This window comes from Garra rufa, chromosome 4, assembly GCF_049309525.1.
Source record: "Garra rufa chromosome 4, GarRuf1.0, whole genome shotgun sequence".
Taxonomy (NCBI): domain Eukaryota; kingdom Metazoa; phylum Chordata; class Actinopteri; order Cypriniformes; family Cyprinidae; genus Garra; species Garra rufa.
This window is the reverse complement of record NC_133364.1, coordinates 37,335,992-37,358,674: the sequence shown is the minus strand read 5'-3', so window position 1 is coordinate 37,358,674 and position 22,683 is coordinate 37,335,992. Positions and strand designations below refer to the sequence as shown.

At 37.5% G+C, this 22,683-nt stretch overlaps 1 protein-coding gene across 1 annotated transcript; it reads left to right on the top strand.

Annotated features, from left to right (window-relative positions):
- The first annotated feature begins 3,224 nt into the window (after positions 1-3,224).
- Positions 3,225-21,511, top strand: LOC141333993 (uncharacterized). Its single transcript, XM_073839145.1, has 3 exons — positions 3,225-3,329; positions 8,128-9,110; positions 20,030-21,511. Exons 1-3 carry the CDS (start codon positions 3,245-3,247, stop codon positions 20,849-20,851), a joined length of 1,890 nt encoding a protein of 629 aa, XP_073695246.1. The 5' UTR covers positions 3,225-3,244; the 3' UTR covers positions 20,852-21,511.
- The last annotated feature ends 1,172 nt before the right edge of the window (positions 21,512-22,683 follow it).

Sequence of the window (22,683 nt, the reverse complement as noted above, 5' to 3'; positions counted from 1 at the left end):
AATAGCGCTGAAGTAACCCCTCACATTTAAGCAACCGCTTTAGTATATCTTCTCAAGGGACAATACTATAGAAATGAAACTTGGATATATTTTAGAGTAGTAGTCGATGTGTATGAAAAGGTGAGGCAAAAAATGGCAGATAATTGCCAAATGCAGATGTGCAAAGCTTGTCACATCAGACCCAAAAAGACTTGAGGCTGTAAAGGTGCTTCAACTATGTACTGAGTTAAGGGTGTGAATACTTATGCAATCTACTTATTTTTAATACATTTGTCAAATTTGCTAATCTGTTTTTTTGCTTTGTCATTATTATGGTGTATGGAGTGTAAATTCTACAAATTTATTAAAAAGAAAACACTGAAATATGTACATTGCATAAGTATTCATACTCTTAACAAGCTTTGCACATCTGCATTTGGCAATTATCTGCCGATCTTTGCCTCACCTTTTCACCTCTCCATCTCTGTCAGACATTTTCTAGAGTCCTAGTTGTTCCAGTCGTCTTCCATTATGGAGAATGCTTCTGTCAACCTTCAATGCAGCAGATTTGTTTCTGAACTCTTCTCTAGATCATCGCCTTAACGCAAGTCTGTCACTGAGCTCTACAGACAGTTGTCTTGGTTTTTGCTCTGATATGCATTTTCAGCTGTTAGACCTTTTCTGAGAGGTGTGTGTCTTTCTAAATCAGACTCATTCAAATGAATTTGCCACAGTTTAACTCCACTCCAAGTGTAGGAACATCTAGAAGCAATATGAATGCTCCTGGGCTACATTTACAGTGTCCCAGAAAAGAGTATTAATACTTATGCAAGGGGATCTTTCCAGTTTTTTATTTCTAATACATTTGCACAAATGTTAAAAAACTATTTTTTGCTTTGCCATTATGGAGTATGGAGTGTAGATTGATGAGGGAAAAGGTAATTTAAAGTAGTTTAACATAATGCAGCAACATAACAAAATGTGAAAAAAATGAGGCACTATAAATTGATTTGAAATATTAGAGTGAAAGTTTGAATGGATTAGAAAAAGTACATAGAATGGAAGCTTGAGTTAGTCTCAAGAGTTTAAAATTAAATCAAGTCTATGGAATGTTTATGAGTTTTAATCTTCAATTTTATGAAAAGTATAAGTACTATGGAGTTTGGTGGTTCTATCTTGAAAGCTCTAGGAGGAGGAGCATTCAGAAACTTAATCTAAGAAGAAGAAAAAGCTTCATTAGCAGATCAGTGGCTTTCTCAAACCTACTTAAATCAAGCTTTAAATTTTTTGGGAATAAATAATTTGGCACTTCAGATTTTACTGGGAGATGAACCAAGGAAATCTATCATTTATAATGAATTATTTTTCTATTTGAAAGAAAATTCAAATAGTTAAATTGGCATTTATATAGTAGTTCTTCACACTCATTTCCAGTAGATGGCGGGAATGCACCATTTTACAATAAACTAAACTCCAGAAGAAGAAGTGACCTCAAAAGCCTGCGCCGCTCCTGTGTCTGTGATCTGAGGAAAGGTTTGTGTTTTCATTCTTTCAAAGTATTTAAATCATTAGGAGCTGTAGTGAACTGTGACATGCATTGAGTATAGTTTGTGTTACCGCTGTAATACTTCATTATTAAAGAACATTATCATGTTTGTCAGTTAAGCGCATCCACAGATGAGTAACAGAAAAGTTGTATATATTCCCTGTATATCGCGAAACAGGTTAGTAAACACGAATTCGGTCTCTGGCAAGTAGAGATGGAGAAACGGAGCTTAAAACGTAACTGAAACCGTTTCTAATCGCTGGAGCCTGATAAAACAGTGCAACGAAATGAAATGTAAAAGTTTCCCATCAAGTTCAGTCTATGCAGAATTGCTGTAAAGCAAGAGTTGAAAACATCTTCAAAAAAGTTTTTTTTTTTTTTCAAAATAATATATGAATGCAAATTGTAAAATGTCCAGTATATATATAAATGTCCAGTCCATATATATATATATGCTATTTTAATTTATTTTTAGAGGTAAAATGATACAAATTAAATTTTTAACAAAACTTCATATATGTTAACAACATGCTACCCAGATAGCACACATACATCTTGGAGACATCTATTTGACGTCTGCATTAACATCTGCAAGACGTAGTTTGCTCATCTGCAATACATCTATTGGACTTTTCCAAACAGATGTCAAATAAACGTCTATTGGATGTCTTTAAGATGTTTATGAATTAGAATGGATGTAAAACTGACATCTTACAGATGTCTGCCAGACGATTGTTCACAGCAGATGCTTTCCAGATCAACAGATCTTTAACAGACATCTTGCAGAAGTATGTGTGCTATCTGGCTTGTATTTTTAATCCAGTTTTTATATGTAAAAGTTGATCATACTGATTTCAAAGTTAAGGATTCATTCGTGTGAGTATACATTCAACCAAAAACTCTCAAATCACTTTATATACTTTATTTTTTATAGTCACAGTGTTTTGGTAGTGACCTCATCACATTACAGAATTGTATCTTGCATACTAATACACTAATAAAACGGCATAACTGTGCTAAAAGTGTGTACGAGAGAGAGAGAGGGGCACATGAATATTTCCTGATCACTACAGTTTCATGTGACATGAAAATATGGATCACAATTTTTTACATAAAGTTGTATAATTTAAAAAGACAATAGAAGATAAATAACTTTCTTGAACTTCTCTTTTTAAAAGAATCAAAAAATAACTTTTAAAAACAACAATGGAATAAAATACAAAAATATAATTTTCACAAGTGTATATTTAGTGGTTAAGGTTCAGGACAGCTATCTCCCAATTGAAAGTACCCACTAAATTATGACTTTTTATACATATATATATATTATATATTTTATATATTAAGCTTACTGATATTTTAAATGTTAATGTGGGTTTCAACAGAGAATAGAAGGATCTTAGTAAACATCTGAGATTTTAAATGTGTCTTTTGGTTGTGGGACAGCAATTCTGCAGTGTAAATGCAATGACAACAATTACAAAAAAAGCTAATGTTTTGATTAAAACTGAATATGCCATGTTATAAATATAAATAATAATTAAATAAATGGAAACTTGTGTCTATTTTTTATTTGTAAGTGGTAGTTTTGTACCTGTTTGTTTGTTTGTTTTTTCAAACCATCACTCTGACAGACTTACAAGTGCACACAAAAATTTCGTTTTTTTGTGTTAATCATTCTCATCTTATTCATGACAGAGTGCCCAAACACTCAGAAAGATGGCCGTTATTAAGGAGGAGACGGAAGACCTCAGGATTGAAGAAGTGTTCAGTATCAAACAAGAAGATACTGAGGAACAAACAGGTTGGTTTTCATTCTCAATGCATTTGGTTCTCATTAAAATGGCAGCATGAGTTTGTTGTGATTGGTTAATCCTCAGTCATTTAGTGTAGGATACCCAGCTTTTCTTCTGTATCAGTTTACAGTCAGCAAGTTTAATAAGGTTTTAAAATCTGTTCAGAATTTAAGTCGTGTAGTTTATTCTAGTTTTGAGAAGAATGTGCACAAGGAGACTTCTGGTAAGATGGCGGAGTGAGAAGTCGCAAAGTTTCTGCTCTTCGAATTTCTTCTGGTCATTAATTTCTTCAGTTCTCTACACGCCCGGCGCATCTAGCATTATAGAACGAGGTTAATTAGATTTGAATTAAGTCCATTATTAACCTAACATGCCGAGATTTAATACGAGGAAAGCCGCAGACTAGGGATGGACATTTCTGATCATATTTCATTCCACAGGTTTGAGAAACGAGTACTCGATTAATCGGGGGTGGAGCTTAAGCAAGGGGCGGGGCGTTTTCTGCACAGTATACAGTAAACATTTAAAAGAAGTAATAGCATGAGGTGAAGCTGAAGCGCTTTTTCTACATGACACATTGTATATAAAATTAATCACATAGCCTAGATACATAAATATGTAAATGTTATATTACAAATTGTATTTATCTACACAAAATGCATGTGAGCTTGAACTACGTGCAATCATAAAGTAGTGGATGCGCTTGTCCCGTTACTTTAAAACAACAGCAACTGAAGCCCCGCAACAAATAAAACAAAACACATATGATACTCTGCTTTTCATTTTTTTTTATTCAAGTGTTATTTTTAACAAAACAATATTTTATTTCAGCAGCATCACAACAGCTGTGGATCAAAAAAGTTTTTTTGTTAAAGGTTCGCGAAAAATAAAGTTTAATATAACTTGAAACGACTGTTAAGTAGCCCATAACGAAAATTAGAAGCCAGCATAATTTGGCTGTGTAAACTTAAAGTAAAAATAGCCTGAATAATTTTACCACAGCTTTAAAACTTAAAGATTACGTAACATTAACATTTCTTTCAAAATGATCAGTCGGTAAAGGTAAATTAAATAAAGCCGGCTCATCCTTAAAATAAAAACAGCCTGAATAGTTTACCATGCATGGCTAAGAAAATTTAACATAAGGACGACATATTTTTATTCAAAAAGATCAGTCGATCTACGGGCTCAGATGAAAGCCGAGAGTGAAGTCTATTTACATTTAAACCAGCGGCGGAAAAAACGCGCTCAGCAGGCACAGAAATTGCAGGAACAGCCAGGGACCACTGGGCAAGGGTGCTTAGCTTTGCAAATCGAGACTCATTTACTTTCCACCACAATAAAGGATCCTGGTTTACAGAGATGCACGGCTCCCTGAAGTAGCTTTCGATTTCGGTGTCATACGGAGAAATACCACTCATGCCATAGTCATCTCCGAAAAGAGTGTCGAGCGCCATTGCTGAGTCGGGCTTACTTTGTATGGGTCTGACAGGATTTGGGTTTGTTACAAAGCTGCTTCAAATTTTCTTTTACTCTCTCCCGAAGCTCTGTCTCAAGAAACTTGAGATGTTCGGATCGGATAGACCATTGAACTGGAAACATGGGTCTCACTGCACATTGTAGTTGTGGCACACTTAAGAGACTTGAGAACAGGTGTCAGTTCACAGTCGTCCAGTGCTCATCTTTTAGATCAAGTGTCCTCGCATCTGCAAGTTTTGTAACATTGCGATCGGACAGAACAGCACACACAGCCCACCTCTGTTTCAAAAGGTGTTCGAACATGTCACACACTGAATTCCACCGCGTGCGACAATGCTGAATAAGCTTATGGTCGGGTATATTTTGTTCTCTTTGTTTCTGCCTTGGCGCGGTTGTAGCTACTGTGCTGTGGTGAAAATGTGATACCAAGCGGCTACTCGCAGCTATTACATTTTATACAGTTGCAACATTGAAGCCCTCATTGATTGCAAGCTGCAGGGTGTGTGTGAAACAGGGCACTGATTCCCAAATACTTTGATTTGCCAGAACCATGTTAGCAGCGTTGTCATGCACACATGCCATTACTTTTTCAGAGCTTAACAGTCACTTTTCTGTTGCATCTTTCAGGTAGTTGGCAATGTTCACAGCTGTGTCTTTCCTCGAAATCTCGCGTCTCTAATACTGCGCTGTGAATTTTCCATTCATTTATGTAATGACAGGTTAGCGTCATATACGATTCGGTGGTTAGCGAAGTCCACGAGTCCGTAGTTATTGCCACCCGCGCTGGCGTCGACAGGCTGTCTTTTAGTGAACACGCGCATTTTTCGTATAAAGCATCAATCCTTGCAGTGACCGTTTTGCGTAATGGGACAGTATAGTGGGGCTCAACGTAATTCATTAAACGTTTAAAACCTTCACGTTCAACAAAACTAATAGGCAGCAAGTCTTCTGCTGTCATTTCTGCTATTAGCTGCGTCATCTTCTCTGCCCTGCCTTTGTCACATTTCTGTCTGATGGTGAAATCTCGTATGCTCATCTGACTGCTGGTAGTGGCATCGGCATCATCTGCTTTTATGTGCAAGATGGTAACGCATCGAACTCGTTGTGGAGTTGTAGACGAGTGTGCGCTGCACATCTTACACTTGACTGTTTTTTCATCAAGTTTTTCAAAGTATTGCCAGACATTGCTGCGCGCTTTAGAAGCCATTTTCGCTCTGTGCTCCGGTCTTGTCTCTAAACCGCAACTTCTCACAGTAACCAATCAAATATCAGACTACCGCCCAAATACCAGCATAACCAATCAGAAAGAATGAAAGTAGTTTCATGTAAAAAAAAAAATGAATTTTTAGAGCCAATCGATCGTCATTTTCATGCTCGATCATCGCTGATGGGTTCAAGTAATCGATTAATCGAGTACTCGTGCACACCCCTACCGCAGACATTGCTGAAGAAAATGCGCAAGCAGTGGACATGACTGCTTCGGCGCAGGAGGATGATATCCGCGAACTTCTCAGAGGTATAAGATCGGAGGTCGCGGCACTCAGAACAGAGATTCTCTCCGAGTTGAAATCTTCCATTTTGACTGTGAAAACATCGCTGCAGGTTCAGGAGGAAAAGCTTAAAGATGTCGAAGAATCACTCACCGATGTAGATGGACGCGTTACCTCTCTGGAAACCTTGTGCGCTGCCTTATCAAAAGATAACGAACGGATGAGGGCTAAACTTGACGACTTAGAAAACCGCTCGAGGAGAAATAATGTCAGAATAATTGGCATTCCCGAGAAATATGAGGGCACACATCCGACTACATTTATTGAGGAACTTCTGCTTGAAGTCTTTGGAAAGGAGATTTTCACCAAAACCCCGGTGGTAGACAGAGCACATTGCTCCCTGGCCCCGCCACTGAGACCAAACCAGGCGCCGAGACCCTTTATCGTCCGATTACATCATCAGACGAGGGAATTAATTATTCGACTCGCCAGGGAAAAGGGACAGCTTCTGTACAAGGGTTCTCAGGACCCTCAGGGGAAGGTGCTGAGGTGTTATGGAGGCCCAGGATGCTTCGATAGCGGCCTTAAGCTCATCCAGAGTGTTGGGTCTTGCGTCTCTCAACTTTCTCTTCACAATATCCCACAGATTCTCTATGGGGTTCAGGTCAGGAGAGTTGGCAGGCCAATTGAGCACAGTAATACCATGGTAAGTAAACCATTTACCAGTGGTTTTGGCACTGTGAGCAGGTGCCAGGTCATGCTGAAAAATGAAATCTTCATCTCCATAAAGCTTTTCAGCAGATGGAAGCACAAAGTGCTCCAAAATCTCCTGATAGCTAGCTGCATTGACCCTGCCCTTGATAAAACACAGTGGACCAACACCAGCAGCTGACATGGCACCCCAGACCATCACTGACTGTGGGTACTTGCCACTGGACTTCAGGCATTTTGGCATTTCCCTCTCCCCAGTCTTCCTCCAGACTCTGGCACCTTGATTTCCAAATGACATGCAATATTTGCTTTCATCCGAAAAAAGTACTTTGGATCACTGAGCAACAGTCCAGTGCTGCTTCTCTGTAGCCCAGGTCAGACGCTTCTGCCGCTGTTTCTGGTTCAAAAGTGGCTTGACCTGGCACCTGTACACGGTGGCTGTGGATGTTTCTACTCCAGACTCAGTCCACTGCTTCCGCAGGTCCCCCAAGGTCTGGAATCGGTCCTTCTCCACAATCTTCCTCAGGGTCCGGTCACCTCTTCTCGTTGTGCAGCGTTTTCTGCCACACTTTTTCCTTCCCACAGACTTCCCATTGAGGTGCCTTGATACAGCACTCTGGGAACAGCCTATTCGTTTAGAAATTTCTTTCTGTGTCTTACCCTCTTGCTTGAGGGTGTTAATGATGGCCTTCTGGACAGCAGTCAGGTCGGCAGTCTTACCCATGATTGGGGTTTTGAGTAATGAACCAGGCTGGGAGTTTTTAAAAGCCTCAGGAATCTTTTGCAGGTGTTTAGAGTTAATTAGTTGATTCAGATGATTAGGTTAATAGCTCGTTTAGAGAACCTTTTCATGATATGCTAATTTTTTGAGATAGGAATTTTGGGTTTTCATGAGCTGTATGCCAAAATCATCAATATTAAAACAATAAAAGGCTTGAACTACTTCAGTTGTGTGTAATGAATCTAAAATATATGAAAGTCTAATGTTTATCAGTACATTACAGAAAATAATGAACTTTATCACAATATGCAAATTTTATTGAAAAGGACCTGTATAACCCCTGTGTTGTTGGTTATGTTTTACTTGTTGAAAATGATTTAGATGTCTGTTTTGTTTTTGCCCTAGACCTGACAGCGTTTAAAGTGGAGAATGAAGTACTGAATGAAACGGAAGAGAAAGATCAGTACGAGAGCCATCATGATTTCATAACTGAAGAAGAACCTTTTAGTTACTCACAAACTAAAAAGACTTCCTCACGTAAAAGAGTTCAAAAAGCGACAGGAACTAGAAGTTGTTTAACTTGCTTTCAGTGTGGAATGCGTTTTAGTCAACATGGAAACCTTAAAGCCCACATGCGGATTCACACTAGAGAAAAGCCTTACACTTGCCATCAGTGTGGAAAGAGTTTTGATCAACATGGGAACCTAAAAATCCACATGAGAGTACACACTGGAGAGAGCCCTTTTACCTGCCAACAGTGTGGAGTAAGTTTCACTCAGATAGGAAGCCTTAACAGACACATGAGAATTCACTCCGGAGTGAAACCTTACTCATGCTCTCAGTGTGGACGGAGTTTTGATCAACATGGAAATCTCAAAGTCCACATGAGAATTCACACTGGAGAAAAACCTTATATCTGTCCTCAGTGTGGAAAGAGTTTTGATCAACATGGAAAGTATAAAATACACATCAGAATTCACACTGGAGAAAACCCTTTCATCTGCCAGCAGTGTGGACTAAGTTTCAGTAAGAAATGGACTCTCAATAGACACATGAGAATTCACACCGGAGAGAAACCTTACTCATGCCCTCAGTGTGGAAAGAGTTTTCATCAACACGGAAACCTTAAATTGCACCTGGCAGTTCACACTAGAGAAAAGCCTTACAAATGTGGTCAGTGTGGAAAGAGTTTTGATCAAAATGAAAAGCTTAAATTACACACAAGAACTCACACCGGAGAATACCCGTTCACCTGCCAGCAGTGTGGACTAAGTTTCAGTAAGAAATGGATCCTCAATAGACACATAAGAATTCACACCGGAGAAAGGCCTTTTACCTGCCAAGAGTGTGGAAAGAGTTTCAAACAAAAAGGAAACCTTGACCACCACATGAGATCACATGCCAGCAGTGCGGATGAAGTTTTACTCAAAAAGAAAGCCCTAACAGGGACATGAGAAGACAACATTTCAGTCAACCAGGAAACCTTGAAGTTCAGATGAGAAGTCATACTGGAGAGACCTTTTCAAGAGATAAAGACATCAATGTAGATGGAGTTTCACCGACGGGAAACACTTTGGAATCGTATAATAGACATTCTGAGAGAAATCTCATAGTTCACACTAGAGATAAACTTTTCACTTCCCTCTAGTGTGGGAATCATTCGTTCTGAAGGAAGACAATTTAAGATGTGCAAGCATGAGACCCTGTTTTTGTTCTTTGTGATTCATTAGGGTCTCCAGCCCTGTTCCTGAAGATCTACCTTCCTGCAGAGTTTGGTTCCAGCCTGATCAAACACACCTGAACCAACTAATTAGAATCTGAAGGAGCGTTTTATAATTACAGACAGATGTGTTTGATCAGGGTTGGAGCTGAACTCTGCAGGAAGGTAGATCTCCAGGAACAGGGTTGGGCACCACTGCATTATAGAGTTCCCTGACTTTAAGCAAAAAAAAAAAAAAAAAAACAGCAAGAAAGCTTTAAAACAACATTATACAGACTGATAATTGTGACATGGCTATCTTTACAAAATATCCTCTTACAATCATAATTTATGTTCTGTGTTGATTTTATGTAACACTAAATCCTTGAATAGTTCTCTTTGCAACTGTACATGTTGTTGTGCATGTATCCTAAATTTTATTAATAAATAGGGTGCTCTGTTCCAGTGTGTTTACTGCATTGAATCAGATCTTTGCAGAAAAAAGGATGTAGAACATATGAAATATATTGTTTATATATTTTTTATTACCTTATATGTCCAAACCTGCAAACTGTTTGCCCTCTTTCCACATATCAGACCTGAAATACATAAAATATTACCCTTTATAGATTTAGTTTCTGAAGTTAATAGTAAAGAAAACACTGTACTGTACTTATTGAAACAACCAGTTCTTTATTTACTCCTAAGATCACAAGTACCCTTCTAAGTATACAGTATCCGAAAATCATAATACCCTGTGAAAACCTTTATGTTTTATAAGGTTTTGCTTGTACTCATTACAACCCTCATCATTAAATTAATCAGTGAAATGCCTGGTTTGGTAAAATACCCTTTATAAATAATTTTAATATGCTGATTTGCTACTCAGGAAACATTTACCAGTTATTAATATTAATGTTAAAAACAGTTTTGCTGCTTAATTATTATTATTTTTTTTTTTGTGGAAACAGTGATACCACTTAAAATTGTGTATAAGATTTTAAAAAGAGAGAATTTACAAATTTTATTCGTCATACATACATGAAAGGGATAAAGTGAGAAAAGACATGTAAAATTATTTATATTTAACCCTCTGGGGTCGACAAATGTGGCCACCTCCAAAAGCAATGACCCCATTTACTTTGTCTACTTGCTCTGAGGCGCAAGTAATTTATTATATGTGACCCTGGACCACAAAACCAGTCTTAAGTCGCTGGGGTATATTTGTAGCAATAGCCAAAAATACATTGTATGGGTCAAAATTTTTGATTTTTGTTTTATGCCAAAAATCATTAAGAAATTAAGTAAAGTTCATGTTCCATGAAGATTTTTTTGTAAAATTCCTACTGTAAATATATCAAAATGTAATTTTTTATTTGTAATATGCATTGTTAAGAACCTAATTTGGACAACTTTAAAGGTGATTTTCTCAGTATTTTTGATTTTTTTGCATCCTCAGATTTCTGATTTCAAATAGATGTATCTCGGCCAAATATTGTCCAATCCTAACAAACCATACATCAATAGAAGGCTTATTTATTGAGCTTTCATATGATGTATAAATCTCAGTTTTGTCAAATTTAACCTTATGACTGGTTTTGTGGTCCAGTGTCACATATATGAAAATTATTATATTCAGTGGCTTCTCCTACTTTCATAGTGATGCATATTGCCAGTTTATCAGGAAGTAACCATTTAGTTCTCTTTGACTTGTTGGATGGGAACTGAGCTTACTTAATACTACTTATTTACGCAATATTACAATTTTGCACAAAAGTTAAATTCGCAACTTTGGATGGAACCCCGGCTACAGACATAATAAAATTATGTATAGAGCGCTTAAAATGTCCACTTTTAAATAAACCAATTCTCAAAACTAAAACATTTTGTGAATGAGAGAGCTAAGATCGCTTTTATAATTTCCTTGCTTTTATAATTTCCTTGCTGAATGGATTGAAAAGCTCATCAATACACTTGTTAATCCAACCCCAAACCTTCAAGACAAAATGTATTTACATTTTACATCACTGCAAAAACAATTATTTTGGTGAAATGTAAATCATAGCCTTAAAAAGAAGGATGAACGTTGTTTACATTTTTAAATGAAGCTCTTTTGCTTCAGGTGTTTGTGTGAATACAAATGTAAAGTAAGACTATCATCTGTTGATGTTCCTGTCTCATTTTGCTTCTCATTGCATTCACACTCCATTCAGGAAGATGTGACTTTCAGTAAAAATGTTTTAAATCCAGCATTAATGTAATGCTTTATAGTCAAGGCTTTTTAATACTGTAACTAAACCATTTTAACCAAATAAAGTTTAAATTTGATGGTTTTTTTTGCCCTTATTTTTTGGACTATATAGAGATTCAGATTTAAATAAATAAGATCCATTTTAAATCCAAACCTTTAATATGAATACACTGAAAATTTCAACCTGGACTGAAACAATGTCACAAACTGCTTCGCAGTTGGTATTATGAATTGTGAGCACTTAACACTTATTTAGAGCCAAACCAGGGGTCCGTTCTTCGTACCTCGCTTACTACATCCAAGATCAAATCATCGCGCTAACTATGAGCTCGCTATTCCGGTTCTCCGAACGCACCTGTTGTTGATGATTAGTATAGCTGGATGAAGTTATTTGAGATCACTGGGTGGCTTAAAAGGGGCTACGTATCGATAGTAGAAACATTGATGGGCAACGCTTTGATTGGTCGGCGAACATGACGAAGGAGCGCGCTCTGTATTTTTCTGCAGCAGAGCAAGAACTCTTGATTGAGGGATTTCAGGAGTTTCAGAGTTTAATTAAAACGCAAGGGAATACTGCAAAGGCTGGAAAAGCAAGGAGAGAGGGCTGGCAAAAGTAGTGAACAAATTAAACGCGTTAATGCTGCCCATGTTACATGTTTTTTCCTTGATATGTTATTTTATTTATATTTTTATTTTTTTATACACTACCGTTCAAAAGTTTGGGGTCAGTAAGACTTGTAATAGTCTTTAAAGAAGTCTCTTATGCTCATCAAGACTGCATTTATTTGATTAAAAATACAGAAAAAACAGTAATATTGCAAATTGTTTTTACAAAATAAAATAATGTTTTTGTTTTTTTATATATTTTATATATCATACTTTGAAATTTATATAGAATTTATTCCTGTGATGAAAAGCTGAATTTTCATCAGCTGTTACTCCAGTCTTAAGTGTCACACGATCCTTCAGGAATCATTCTAATATGCTGATTTATTATTAGAATGATCAATGTTGGATAATATCAACAGTTGTGCTGCCAAATATTTTTTGGAACCTGTCATATATATACACTTTCTTGCAAGATACTTTTCTTTTCCCACGTGAGTCAGTCCGTGTCAGTCGTGCTCTTTAACCAATCAGATGTGACCTCGCCATTTCAACCAATCATAACCCGCCAGGAGCGCAGCCTAAATCCTGTTTACATGAAATAAACCTGCTCCAGAGCAGGTTTAAGCTTGCAGAGCTGTTGCTATGACAGCAAGTCCAGGATGAGCTTCGAAGAACCAAACAATCCAAGATCATGCCAAATCGTCAACAATCAAATCCAGCTAATTTAGTTAGCGAGGTACGAAGAACGGACCCCAGAAGCGTTCGAGTATATTGTTGTTTGTCAGCGAATTTGTGTAATTTGGTGTGGACCAGACTGTTATTTTGGTCTAAAGACGCGACGTCACAAAGCTGCGCCGCTCCTGCGTCTGTGATCTGAGGAACGGTTTGTTTTCATTCATTTCATTCATCAAGTATTTAAATAATTACGAGCCGTAGTGAACTATGACATGCATTGACTATAGTTTGTGTCACCACCGTAATACTTCATTATTAAAGAACGTTATCTTGTGTCATCCACAGATGAGTAACGGAAAAGTTGCGTCTTATTTCGCTCCCTATATATCGTGAAACAGGTTAGTAAACACTAACTCGGTCTCTGGCTGATAGTGATAGAGAAACGGAGCTTTTTAAAAACGAAACTGAAACCGTTTTGCCGCAAAACAGTCCCTGCTAGTCAAAACACTGTAAATGCAACAAACGTGTTTTGCAATTACAAGTTTGACAATCAAAAAAGCAGCCGTTTTGATGAAATAAATATAAATAAGAATTAAATAAAAATGAACTGTGTATCTAAATTTCATTCATTTGTAGTGCTATTTTTGAGAATTTTAGTTTGTTTGCTTGTTTTTAGCCATCACTCTTGACTGAATCCCTTACCAGCTCGCTGACATTGAGTTTACATTTATTTATCCTTGTTAACTATATTCTCATCTCAATTACGGCAGAGTGCGCAAACACACAGGAAAATGGCCTTTATTCAAGAGGAGACTCAAGACTTCAGGATCGAAGAAGTGTTCAGTATCAAACAAGAAGATTTCGAGGAACAAACAGGTTGGTTTTCATTCTCAGTGCATTTGATTCTTATTAAAATGTAGTGTATATTTCTGTCATTTAGTGTGTGATGCCTATTGTTTTAAAATCTGCTCAGATCTTAAGTTGTATACTGTATTCCAGGCTTAAGAAGATCCTTCTTCCAAGTCAAAAGTTGTTTTAACTGTTTAGTTACAGTCTAGATTGCCCAGATAGCGCACATACGTCTGCAAGATGTCTGTTGAAGATCTCTTGATCTAGAAAGCATCTGCTGTGTACAAATGTCTGGCAGACGTCTGTAAGATGTCAGTTTTACATTCATTTTAATTCATAAACATCTTAAAGACATCTAACAAGATGCAATTTTTTTCTTTTCTTACTGTTGCCATTATTTCATTCACTTTAAACTCAAGTGGTTCACAACACAAAACTGTCATGCACAAAGTGAGCATGATGAACATAGCTTTCTCAGTATAAAGTGCAATTAGAGGACCAACCCCTCAACCTCAGTCATTTTAGGCCATAGATATGAACAAATAAGCTAAACATAGTCTAACTGCTTAGAAAGAGAACAGATCAAACAGAGATCTATATGCCTCTAAAAAAACTAAATCCACTTAGGCTACAACAACAAGACAGATAGCTATTGGCTCTATGAAACTATAGAACTAGACACACTTTTCAATACAAAAATGAAATTAAAGTGCTTGGGCCTACAAGGCCTAACAGGAAATATGGCTCAGTCATTTAAGTAAAAAATAAATAAATAATAATAATTCAGTAAAAAGGGGTCATACAACAAAACATTTTAGCAATACAAAACTGAAATTAAGGTGTTTGGGCCCACATGGCCTGACAGCAAATATGGCTCAATAATCGAACTCGATAATCTTGGATTTAAAGAGTTCCGTTTCCTGCCAAATATAAAACAGAGGTAGTGTGCAGTTCAACGTGGCTGAAAGTAGAAGGGAAATCGAGGCCGTCCTTACTGCTATGGTCGGGGCTAGCCTATTCCATTATACCCCCTTGACTGAAATTTCAGTTGAAGCGCTTCAGAATAAGGTGCTCCATCACCAAGACGGTTGCGTTTTGGGGTGAGTACCAGACTCCCAAGGCTGAAAAGTCTTTCGACCTGTGCACTGGATGGTGTTGGTGCATTATAGCGTAGTGCAATTTTTTTAATTCTTGAAAACTGATGCAGGCTTTCCATTACTGGATCAGAATTGAAATAAGATTTCACCTCTGTTTCCAGTGACATAGGTGCATCAGCCATGGCATTAGGCTGTTCATCAAATGAAAAGAAATCATCTTCATGGGAGGTGACTGCAGCAGTTTGAGGAGCGTCAATCATTGGGGTTGCATGCTCTTCTACTGTTAGGGAGCAGTACTCAGTGGTGAAGAGATACTTGATGTGATCTCTTCTGGTTTCTTCTTTTACCCAGCGGAGTTGGGTGACAGCGGCCAGTATAGCTTCCTTGGAGTTTTAATTGCTCCCACAATTAGTTCTGGTTTATTCTTTTACCCAGCGGAGTTTAAACTTGGGCAGCGAGACGGCGGCCTGTAGAGCTTCCTTGGAGTCAATTGTTGTGGCAAAGCGAGTTTTAATTGCTCCCACAATTAGTTCAGGCAACCCAGTGGTCATTTGTGAAAGGCCATTTTGCATTGCTAAAGTTTTGGCCATTAGAACTTCAAGTGTTGGTTGAAGTGTCCCATAAAAACAAGTTTCCTCACCCTTCATAATGGCACAGTATTTCTTCAGAAACTGGTATTCCCTGTTATTCACACATTTCGCACAAGCTGTGTGCATAGATTGTCAATGTCAGTTAGTGGCATTTCTACGATCTGAACATATGCATCATAAAATGAGTTCCATCGGGTTACTGAGGGCACAATCAGCTTCCTTTCACTCATCTTTTCTAGGCACTCAGATGCAACTGTGGACCGGCTAGCTTTGGTCCATAGTGCTGAACACTTTGCTGTGGAACTGCGAAAAAACAGCCCTGGATTCTGGGTTTGATGCCAACCATTTGCCAATCTCATTGTTGGCAATCTGGCCCATCTTTAATGTGCAGTGTCTCCGAATCAATCCAATGGACCGTCACCCCCAAAAAGCTCTTGTTGTAGGCAGTCCAAATGTCTGCAGTTGTTGACACGAACTGCTGTTCATCAATTGTCAATTTCCATGGCAGTGTAGTTCATATCCAGTTCTTTGGCAAAAGTTGTTTTGCATGGCAGTACATGCTGAAAAAGAAGTAAAATACACAGATATTAAAACTCCAGTTCATGATCATGCCATGCTAAATCACACTTATGCATATTTATTGTCTGTTCCAGTCGGATACAAGAGCATACATTCACGTTATGCTGCTGTATATAGGTCTGTAGATGGCTATAACATTTGACCCAGTCCCCAACTCTTTTTCTGGAGATTTACCTTCCTGCAAGGTTCAGCACCAACCCTGAGCAAACACAATTGAACCAACTAATTAGGATCTGAAGGAGCACTTGATAATTAGCAGGTGTGTTTGTTCAGAGTTGGAACTGAACTCTTCAGAAAGGTATCTCCAGGAACTATATGATCCATACAGAACTATATGAAGTACATCAAGGATGTCATTATTTCAAATACATTTAATCTTTTATTTTTGTATTTTCAAAATACAAAATACTTCTTTTTATCACCTCTTTATCAGACTGCTGATTTCATGTATTAATTAGGTTATACAAAAATAAATACAAGATTAAATGCATTTAACTACAACATACTATTACAAAATAATAGTATTCTGTATTTCAAACGGATGTACTCAAAATATTGCCCATTAATGCAGTCTAATAAAAAGGTTGATTGGTAAAAAAAAAAGTATATTTTAGTTTAAAAAATACGAAAATACTAAGATTAAACACATTTAAATACAAAATAATCCCATCCCATCCGTGAACTAGATTATATAGAATTCTAGCTAGTCATCATGTAAACGTTAGTCATTGCTGCTGGTCACAGGGATCTTGCTAATAAGCTTCCTGAAAGCAGGAGATTCCACCGTTGACAATGGTAACATGTCCTTGACGGCATACTCTGCCACATGTCTTCTGACTTCTCAAGGTTCAAGTGGCATGATGGCAGACCGAGAGAAACTTAATTTCTGCTGCTTTGGCTTATCACTCTCGTCCTCTGTTTTCTTTCTCTTCTCTGTAAGTGGAGTGGTCACATGGCAATGCTGAGATGTTTTAAAGGTCCCATATTGTCAAAATCGAAATTTCCTGTCTTTTTTTCATGATAACTGAGGTCTAGGGGCTATGTAACTACCATATGAGTTTCAAAACAGTCAATCCACAGTAAACTGCACTCAGCCTGCTTAAAGTAGCTGTTCATTTTCACGAGCCGCTGTGACTTCCGTAACGATGTGACGTCCGATCGACTCAGTCACCGCCTTCAGTCACCACCCCGAACACCAATCACGTCCCACCCTCCTTTTGTCAAACCCAGACAATATTGTGTCCATAACATTGCTAATCAACAACAACACAAAAACAAGTCGAGAAAACCCTGTTCAGTCCATAGATGTCGAAACTACATCATTGCACAGGCTTCAGAACAACGTTAATATAAGAGACCAGAGGCACGTCAACTTCAGCCTCTTTTACACAGCGATTCCAGTAAATACACGGATAATATGTCCCATGATTTGTTCCAGAATTGTTTAATTTGGTTCATTCACAGTTGTTTTCCGGAATCTGTGCGTGCTTTACACACAACCCACTAAACTGAAACTAACCTACCTGAACAAACTGCTTCAGCGCTGATAGTGAGGAGCTGGCTCTGCCTGATCGCTGCTTCATTCCACTTTGCACATATTTTTTCGTTGTGAAGAGTCGCTTGATAACGTGCATCATCACTACAACACTGCCTTTATGGTTCTGGCTTTTGTTCACACAGCGCTCGTTCCCGTAATTATCCAGAATCAGCGCTCATTGTGAAAGGGGCTTTACTAAAGCAACAGTTATGTAGCTTACTGCATTCGGTGTTTGAAAAAGAAAAAACATTAATGATCATTCTAAAATATCCTGTTGAGTATCAGCAGGCTAGGCTCTCTCTATGGCTCTGGGCTCGCTTACAGCATACATGACCGTAGTTACCTGTGATTGGCCTGGCTGTGCGTCACTCAGAAAACAACAGGCCAATCAGAAGAGAGGCTCATGAATATTAATTAGATGGGCCAAAATCAACCTGTTTTTGACAGAGCTCCTAAAAAAGGAGCTGTAAAAATATTTTGAGATGGATTTTGGCACTTATACTGCAAATATATATTCTTAAGGACATCAACAACTAAAATAAACCTCCAGAAATGTGTACAATATGGGACCTTTAAGGTTTTAAAATCTGTTCAGAATTTAAGTCGTGTATTGTATTCCAGTTTTAAGAAGAATGTGCACAAAATGCCGAATGAAGTCCAAAATTAGTCTAAAATTAAAAAAAAAAAAAATTGTAAGGTTTAGGGTTTTTTTTTTTAATTTTTTGGAAAACAAAAAGTAATTTTTTTTTAACTCATCGCAAACAAATTCAATGAAAAGCACACAAAAATGGACGTGAGGCTGTATCTCCGCAAAGGTTTGTCGTATTGAGACCAAACTTGGTGTGTGTTATAACAAGCATGACCTGAGTCTACCTGCAGTGTTTTGGCACAGTGCCACCTAGTGGTCAGGATATACGAAAAATTGATATTTTTGATTATAACTTCTCAATGGTTTGGCTAAAAATGTTTTAAATTCAGTGCATTATGCTGACTTCAACCATACCCAATTTTTAATTTTAAAACCTACTTTTTCGAACTCCTCCTAGACTGTTGGCCCGATTTTCATCAAATTTGACTCAGATCATCTTTAGACCATGCTGACAAAAAGTTTTTGATTTTGTGTTGATATACGAAACCGCTTTCATTTAACGCATCAACAAATTTGCTGGAAAGATGCCAAAGTGCATCTGAAGAATGTTTCTCTGCAAAGCTTTGAGATATTTGCACCAAATTTTGTATGTGGCATTTGTCACTTTACACTGATTACACATCAATTTGGTAACAGCGCCACCTATTGGTCAAGAGTAATAAACCATTCATTAACCATTAATTATGAAATTTCAAAAAATGTTAATAACTGTAGATTGCATTAGCCTATTGTGATGAAAGTGGTCTCAAAATATTCCTTGGTTATGGATTTTGTGTCGATATAAAAAACTTTTAATTTTAGGCTTGATGCCACAAAAAGGCTTTATCTCTGCAAAGCTTTGACATAATGACACCAAACTTTGAGTGTGCCTTTGTCACCTCACACTAAACGCACCACATCAATCTGAATATATCTGAATTCCGCAATTCTGTCCGTGTTTTCCGCATCACGGAAATCATAGTGCCCTACCTTTCCCGATCCCCTCCTCCCACTTTGTTTTCTGCCAAATACTGTCCTATCAAACATAAAGCTAAAACACCTCAAATAAAGTGGATATAAAGTTAGAAAGCATTGCTTTGTCAGAATGCCATTCTCTTAGTCAAGTCCAAAAAAAGATGCAACCCACAGTAATGCTTTATGACTGTTTATGGCAAATAAATGTAAATGGTATATAACTGACCTTTGAGTGATTTGTTACAAAAGTGTGCCTCAAATATGCTCAACATGCCAGGTAGAATATGTGGGATATGCTAGAACAGACCTCACTAGTTCTTGAGTGACTTGTTTTTCTTTTAATATCAGTTAACAACGTACTAGACGCCACCTACTGCACGACTCTTGAGTGACATTTGGTGTAAAATACTGGATCAGGTTTAGGCTGGCCAATACAAGTAGTTAAATAATGCTGAAACTATATTAAAAAAAGGTTCTGGGATTATATGCTCCACCACTTTCTCTAGCTTAGTGTGTATGAGGAAGTATAACCCCATGTTGTTGTTTATGATGTTCTACGTGTTTAAAATGATTTTGATGTCTGTTTTGTTTTTGCCTTAGACCTTAAAGTGGAGAATGAAGTACTAAATGAAACGGAGGAGAACGATCAGTACGAGAGCCATCATGATTTCATAACTGAAGAAGAATCTTCTAGTTACTCACAGACTAAAAAGACTTCCTCTCGAAACAGAGTTGAAAAAGCGACAGGAACTAGAAGTTGTTTAACTTGCTTTCAGTGTGGAATGCGTTTTAGTCAACATGGAAACCTTAAAGCCCACATGCGGATTCACACTAGAGAAAAGCCTTACACTTGCCATCAGTGTGGAAAGAGTTTTGATCAACATCGGAACCTTAAAATCCACATCAGAATTCACACTGGAGAGAAGCCTTATATCTGCCCTCAGTGTGGAGTAAGTTTCTCTCAAACAGGAAGCCTTAACAGACACATGAGAATTCACTCCGGAGTGAAACCTTACTCATGCTCTCAGTGTGGAAAGAGTTTTGATCGACATGGAAATCTCAAAGTCCACATGAGAATTCACACTGGTGAGAAGCCTTATATCTGCCCTCAGTGTGGAAAGAGTTTTGATCAACATGGAAAGTATAAAATACACATCAGAATTCACACCGGAGAAAACCCTTTCACCTGCCCTCAGTGTGAAGTAAGTTTCTCTCAAAAAGGAAGCCTTAACAGGCACATGAGAATTCACACCGGAGAGAAGCCTTATACCTGCCAACAGTGTGGAAAGAGTTTCGATCAAAATGAAAAGCTTAAATTACACATGAGAACTCACACCGGAGAAAACCCATTCATCTGCCAGCAGTGTGGACTAAGTTTCAGTAAGAAATGGACTCTCAATAGACACATGAGAATTCACACCGGAGAGAAACCTTACTCATGCCCTCAGTGTGGAAAGAGTTTTCATCAACACGGAAATCTTAAATTCCACATGAGATCTCACACCGGAGAAAGGACTTTTGCCTGCCAAGAGTGTGGAAAGAGTTTCAAACGAAAAGGAAACCTTGACCACCACATGAGATCACATGCCAGCAGTGCGGATGAAGTTTTACTCAAAAAGGAAGCCGTAACAGGGACATGAGAAGACAACATTTCAGTCAAACTGGAAACCTTAACGTTCAGATGAGAAGTCATACTGGAGAGACCTTTTACTTCCCAAGCGTAAAAAGTTTGACAAAACTAAAAAAAAGAGCAATTTCAGGAATCATTCGTTCTGGAGGAAGACAATTTAAGAATCGCAAGCGTGAGAAACAGTTTTTGTTCTTTGTGATTTATTAGGGTCTCCAGCCCTGTTCCTGAAGATCTACCTTCCTGCAGAGTTTGGTTCCAGCCCTGATCAAACACACCTGAACCAACTAATTAGAATCTGAAGGAGCGTTTTATAATTACAGACAGATGTGTTTGATCAGGGTTGGAGCTGAACTCTGCAGGAAGGTAGATCTCCAGGAACAGGGTTGGGCACCACTGCATTATAGAGTTCACTGACTTTAGGCCAAAAAAAAAAAAAATCGCAAGAAAGCTATTATATTGATTGATAATTGTGACATGGCTATTTTTACAAAATATCCTCTTACACTCATCATTCATGTTCTGTGTTGATATGCATCACTCCACACATAAAGAAGTAATCTAAAGCAGAATGATGCTCTGTGAAAAACAATAAACTTTAATTGAGAAATCCTTGAATAGTTCTCTTTGCAACTCTACATGTTGTTGTGCATATATCCTACATTTTATTAATAAATGGGGTGCTCTGTTCCAGTGTGTTTACTGCATTGTATCATGACTGAAAAAGGGACATAGAACATATTAAACATATTGTTTATATATTTTGTATTACCTTATATGTCCAAACCTGCAAACGGTTTGCCCTCTCTTTCCACATATCAGACCTCAAATACATAAAAGATTACCCTTTATAGATTTAGTTTAAGTAAAAAGTAAAGGAAACACTGTAAAGTACGTATTGAAACAACCAGTTCTTTATTTACTCCTAAGATCACAAGTAACCTTCTAAATAAAAACAGTATTCGGAAATCATTATACCCTGTGAAAACATTTTTCCCGCTGCTAAATATTTCTGTGAAAAACAATGATAACGCTCAAAAATGTGTGTAAGATTTAAAAAAGAAAGAATTTAATCATTTCATTCATCATACATGAAAGGGATGAAAGACATTTAAAATTATTTCTTTTAAACCCTCTTGGGTTAACAAATATTCCGGTGCATTTTTTTTTTCTGATAACGCAGAAAAAATATAAATTACTCTTTATTTTTGATCATACAGATAAGCGCAGTACATTATTTGAATCTGTAAAAGATTTGAATCTTTTCTTTTTTTGTTTACACTCATAATAACAACAAAACGCTGTGTTTTGTAAAATAAACAAAACAGACAGGGTGCACTCTCTGCCGTCTGGGTCTCTGTCATCTTTCTTCACAGACACAAAAATAAAACAATCTGAATCTCAGTGAATACTTGCCTCATTAGCTATGTTTTCATCAACATTTTGAAATATTGCATCAGAAATGAGTGACGGAAATGCCTCATTTCAAATAAAAATCCCTTTATATGCCCGCTTGAGGTGGTTTTTAACTTGTCCGAAAAAGGCTTAATGCAAATAATGAGAGATGGAAATGCATTTGCTGAATATATTCCTCCGTACGCATCAAAAAATAACGCGACTTAGTGCTATGTGACGGCAAAACCTGACTGTTCTCGTTCCACAGCATCTGAAATGTTGCTATGGTCGTTCTGAAATGCCCGAGCATAAAATGTATAATTGCCTTCAGGAAATGTTTTACACGACTGAGTTCCCAAACAGCAGGCATCCACCTCCAAAAGCAATGACCCCATTTACTTTGTCTACTCGCTCTGAGGCGCAAGTAATTTATTACATATGAAAATTATT

Coding starts and splice junctions, on each gene's coding strand:
- LOC141333993 (XM_073839145.1), top strand. CDS start 3,245: ATGGCCGTTATTAAGGAGGAGACGGAAGACCTCAGGATTGAAGAAGTG. Junction 3,330..8,127: donor AGATACTGAGGAACAAACAG/GTTGGTTTTCAT, acceptor TTTTTGCCCTAG/ACCTGACAGCGTTTAAAGTG. Junction 9,111..20,029: donor AAGGAAACCTTGACCACCAC/ATGAGATCACAT, acceptor CTTAAAGCCCAC/ATGCGGATTCACACTAGAGA.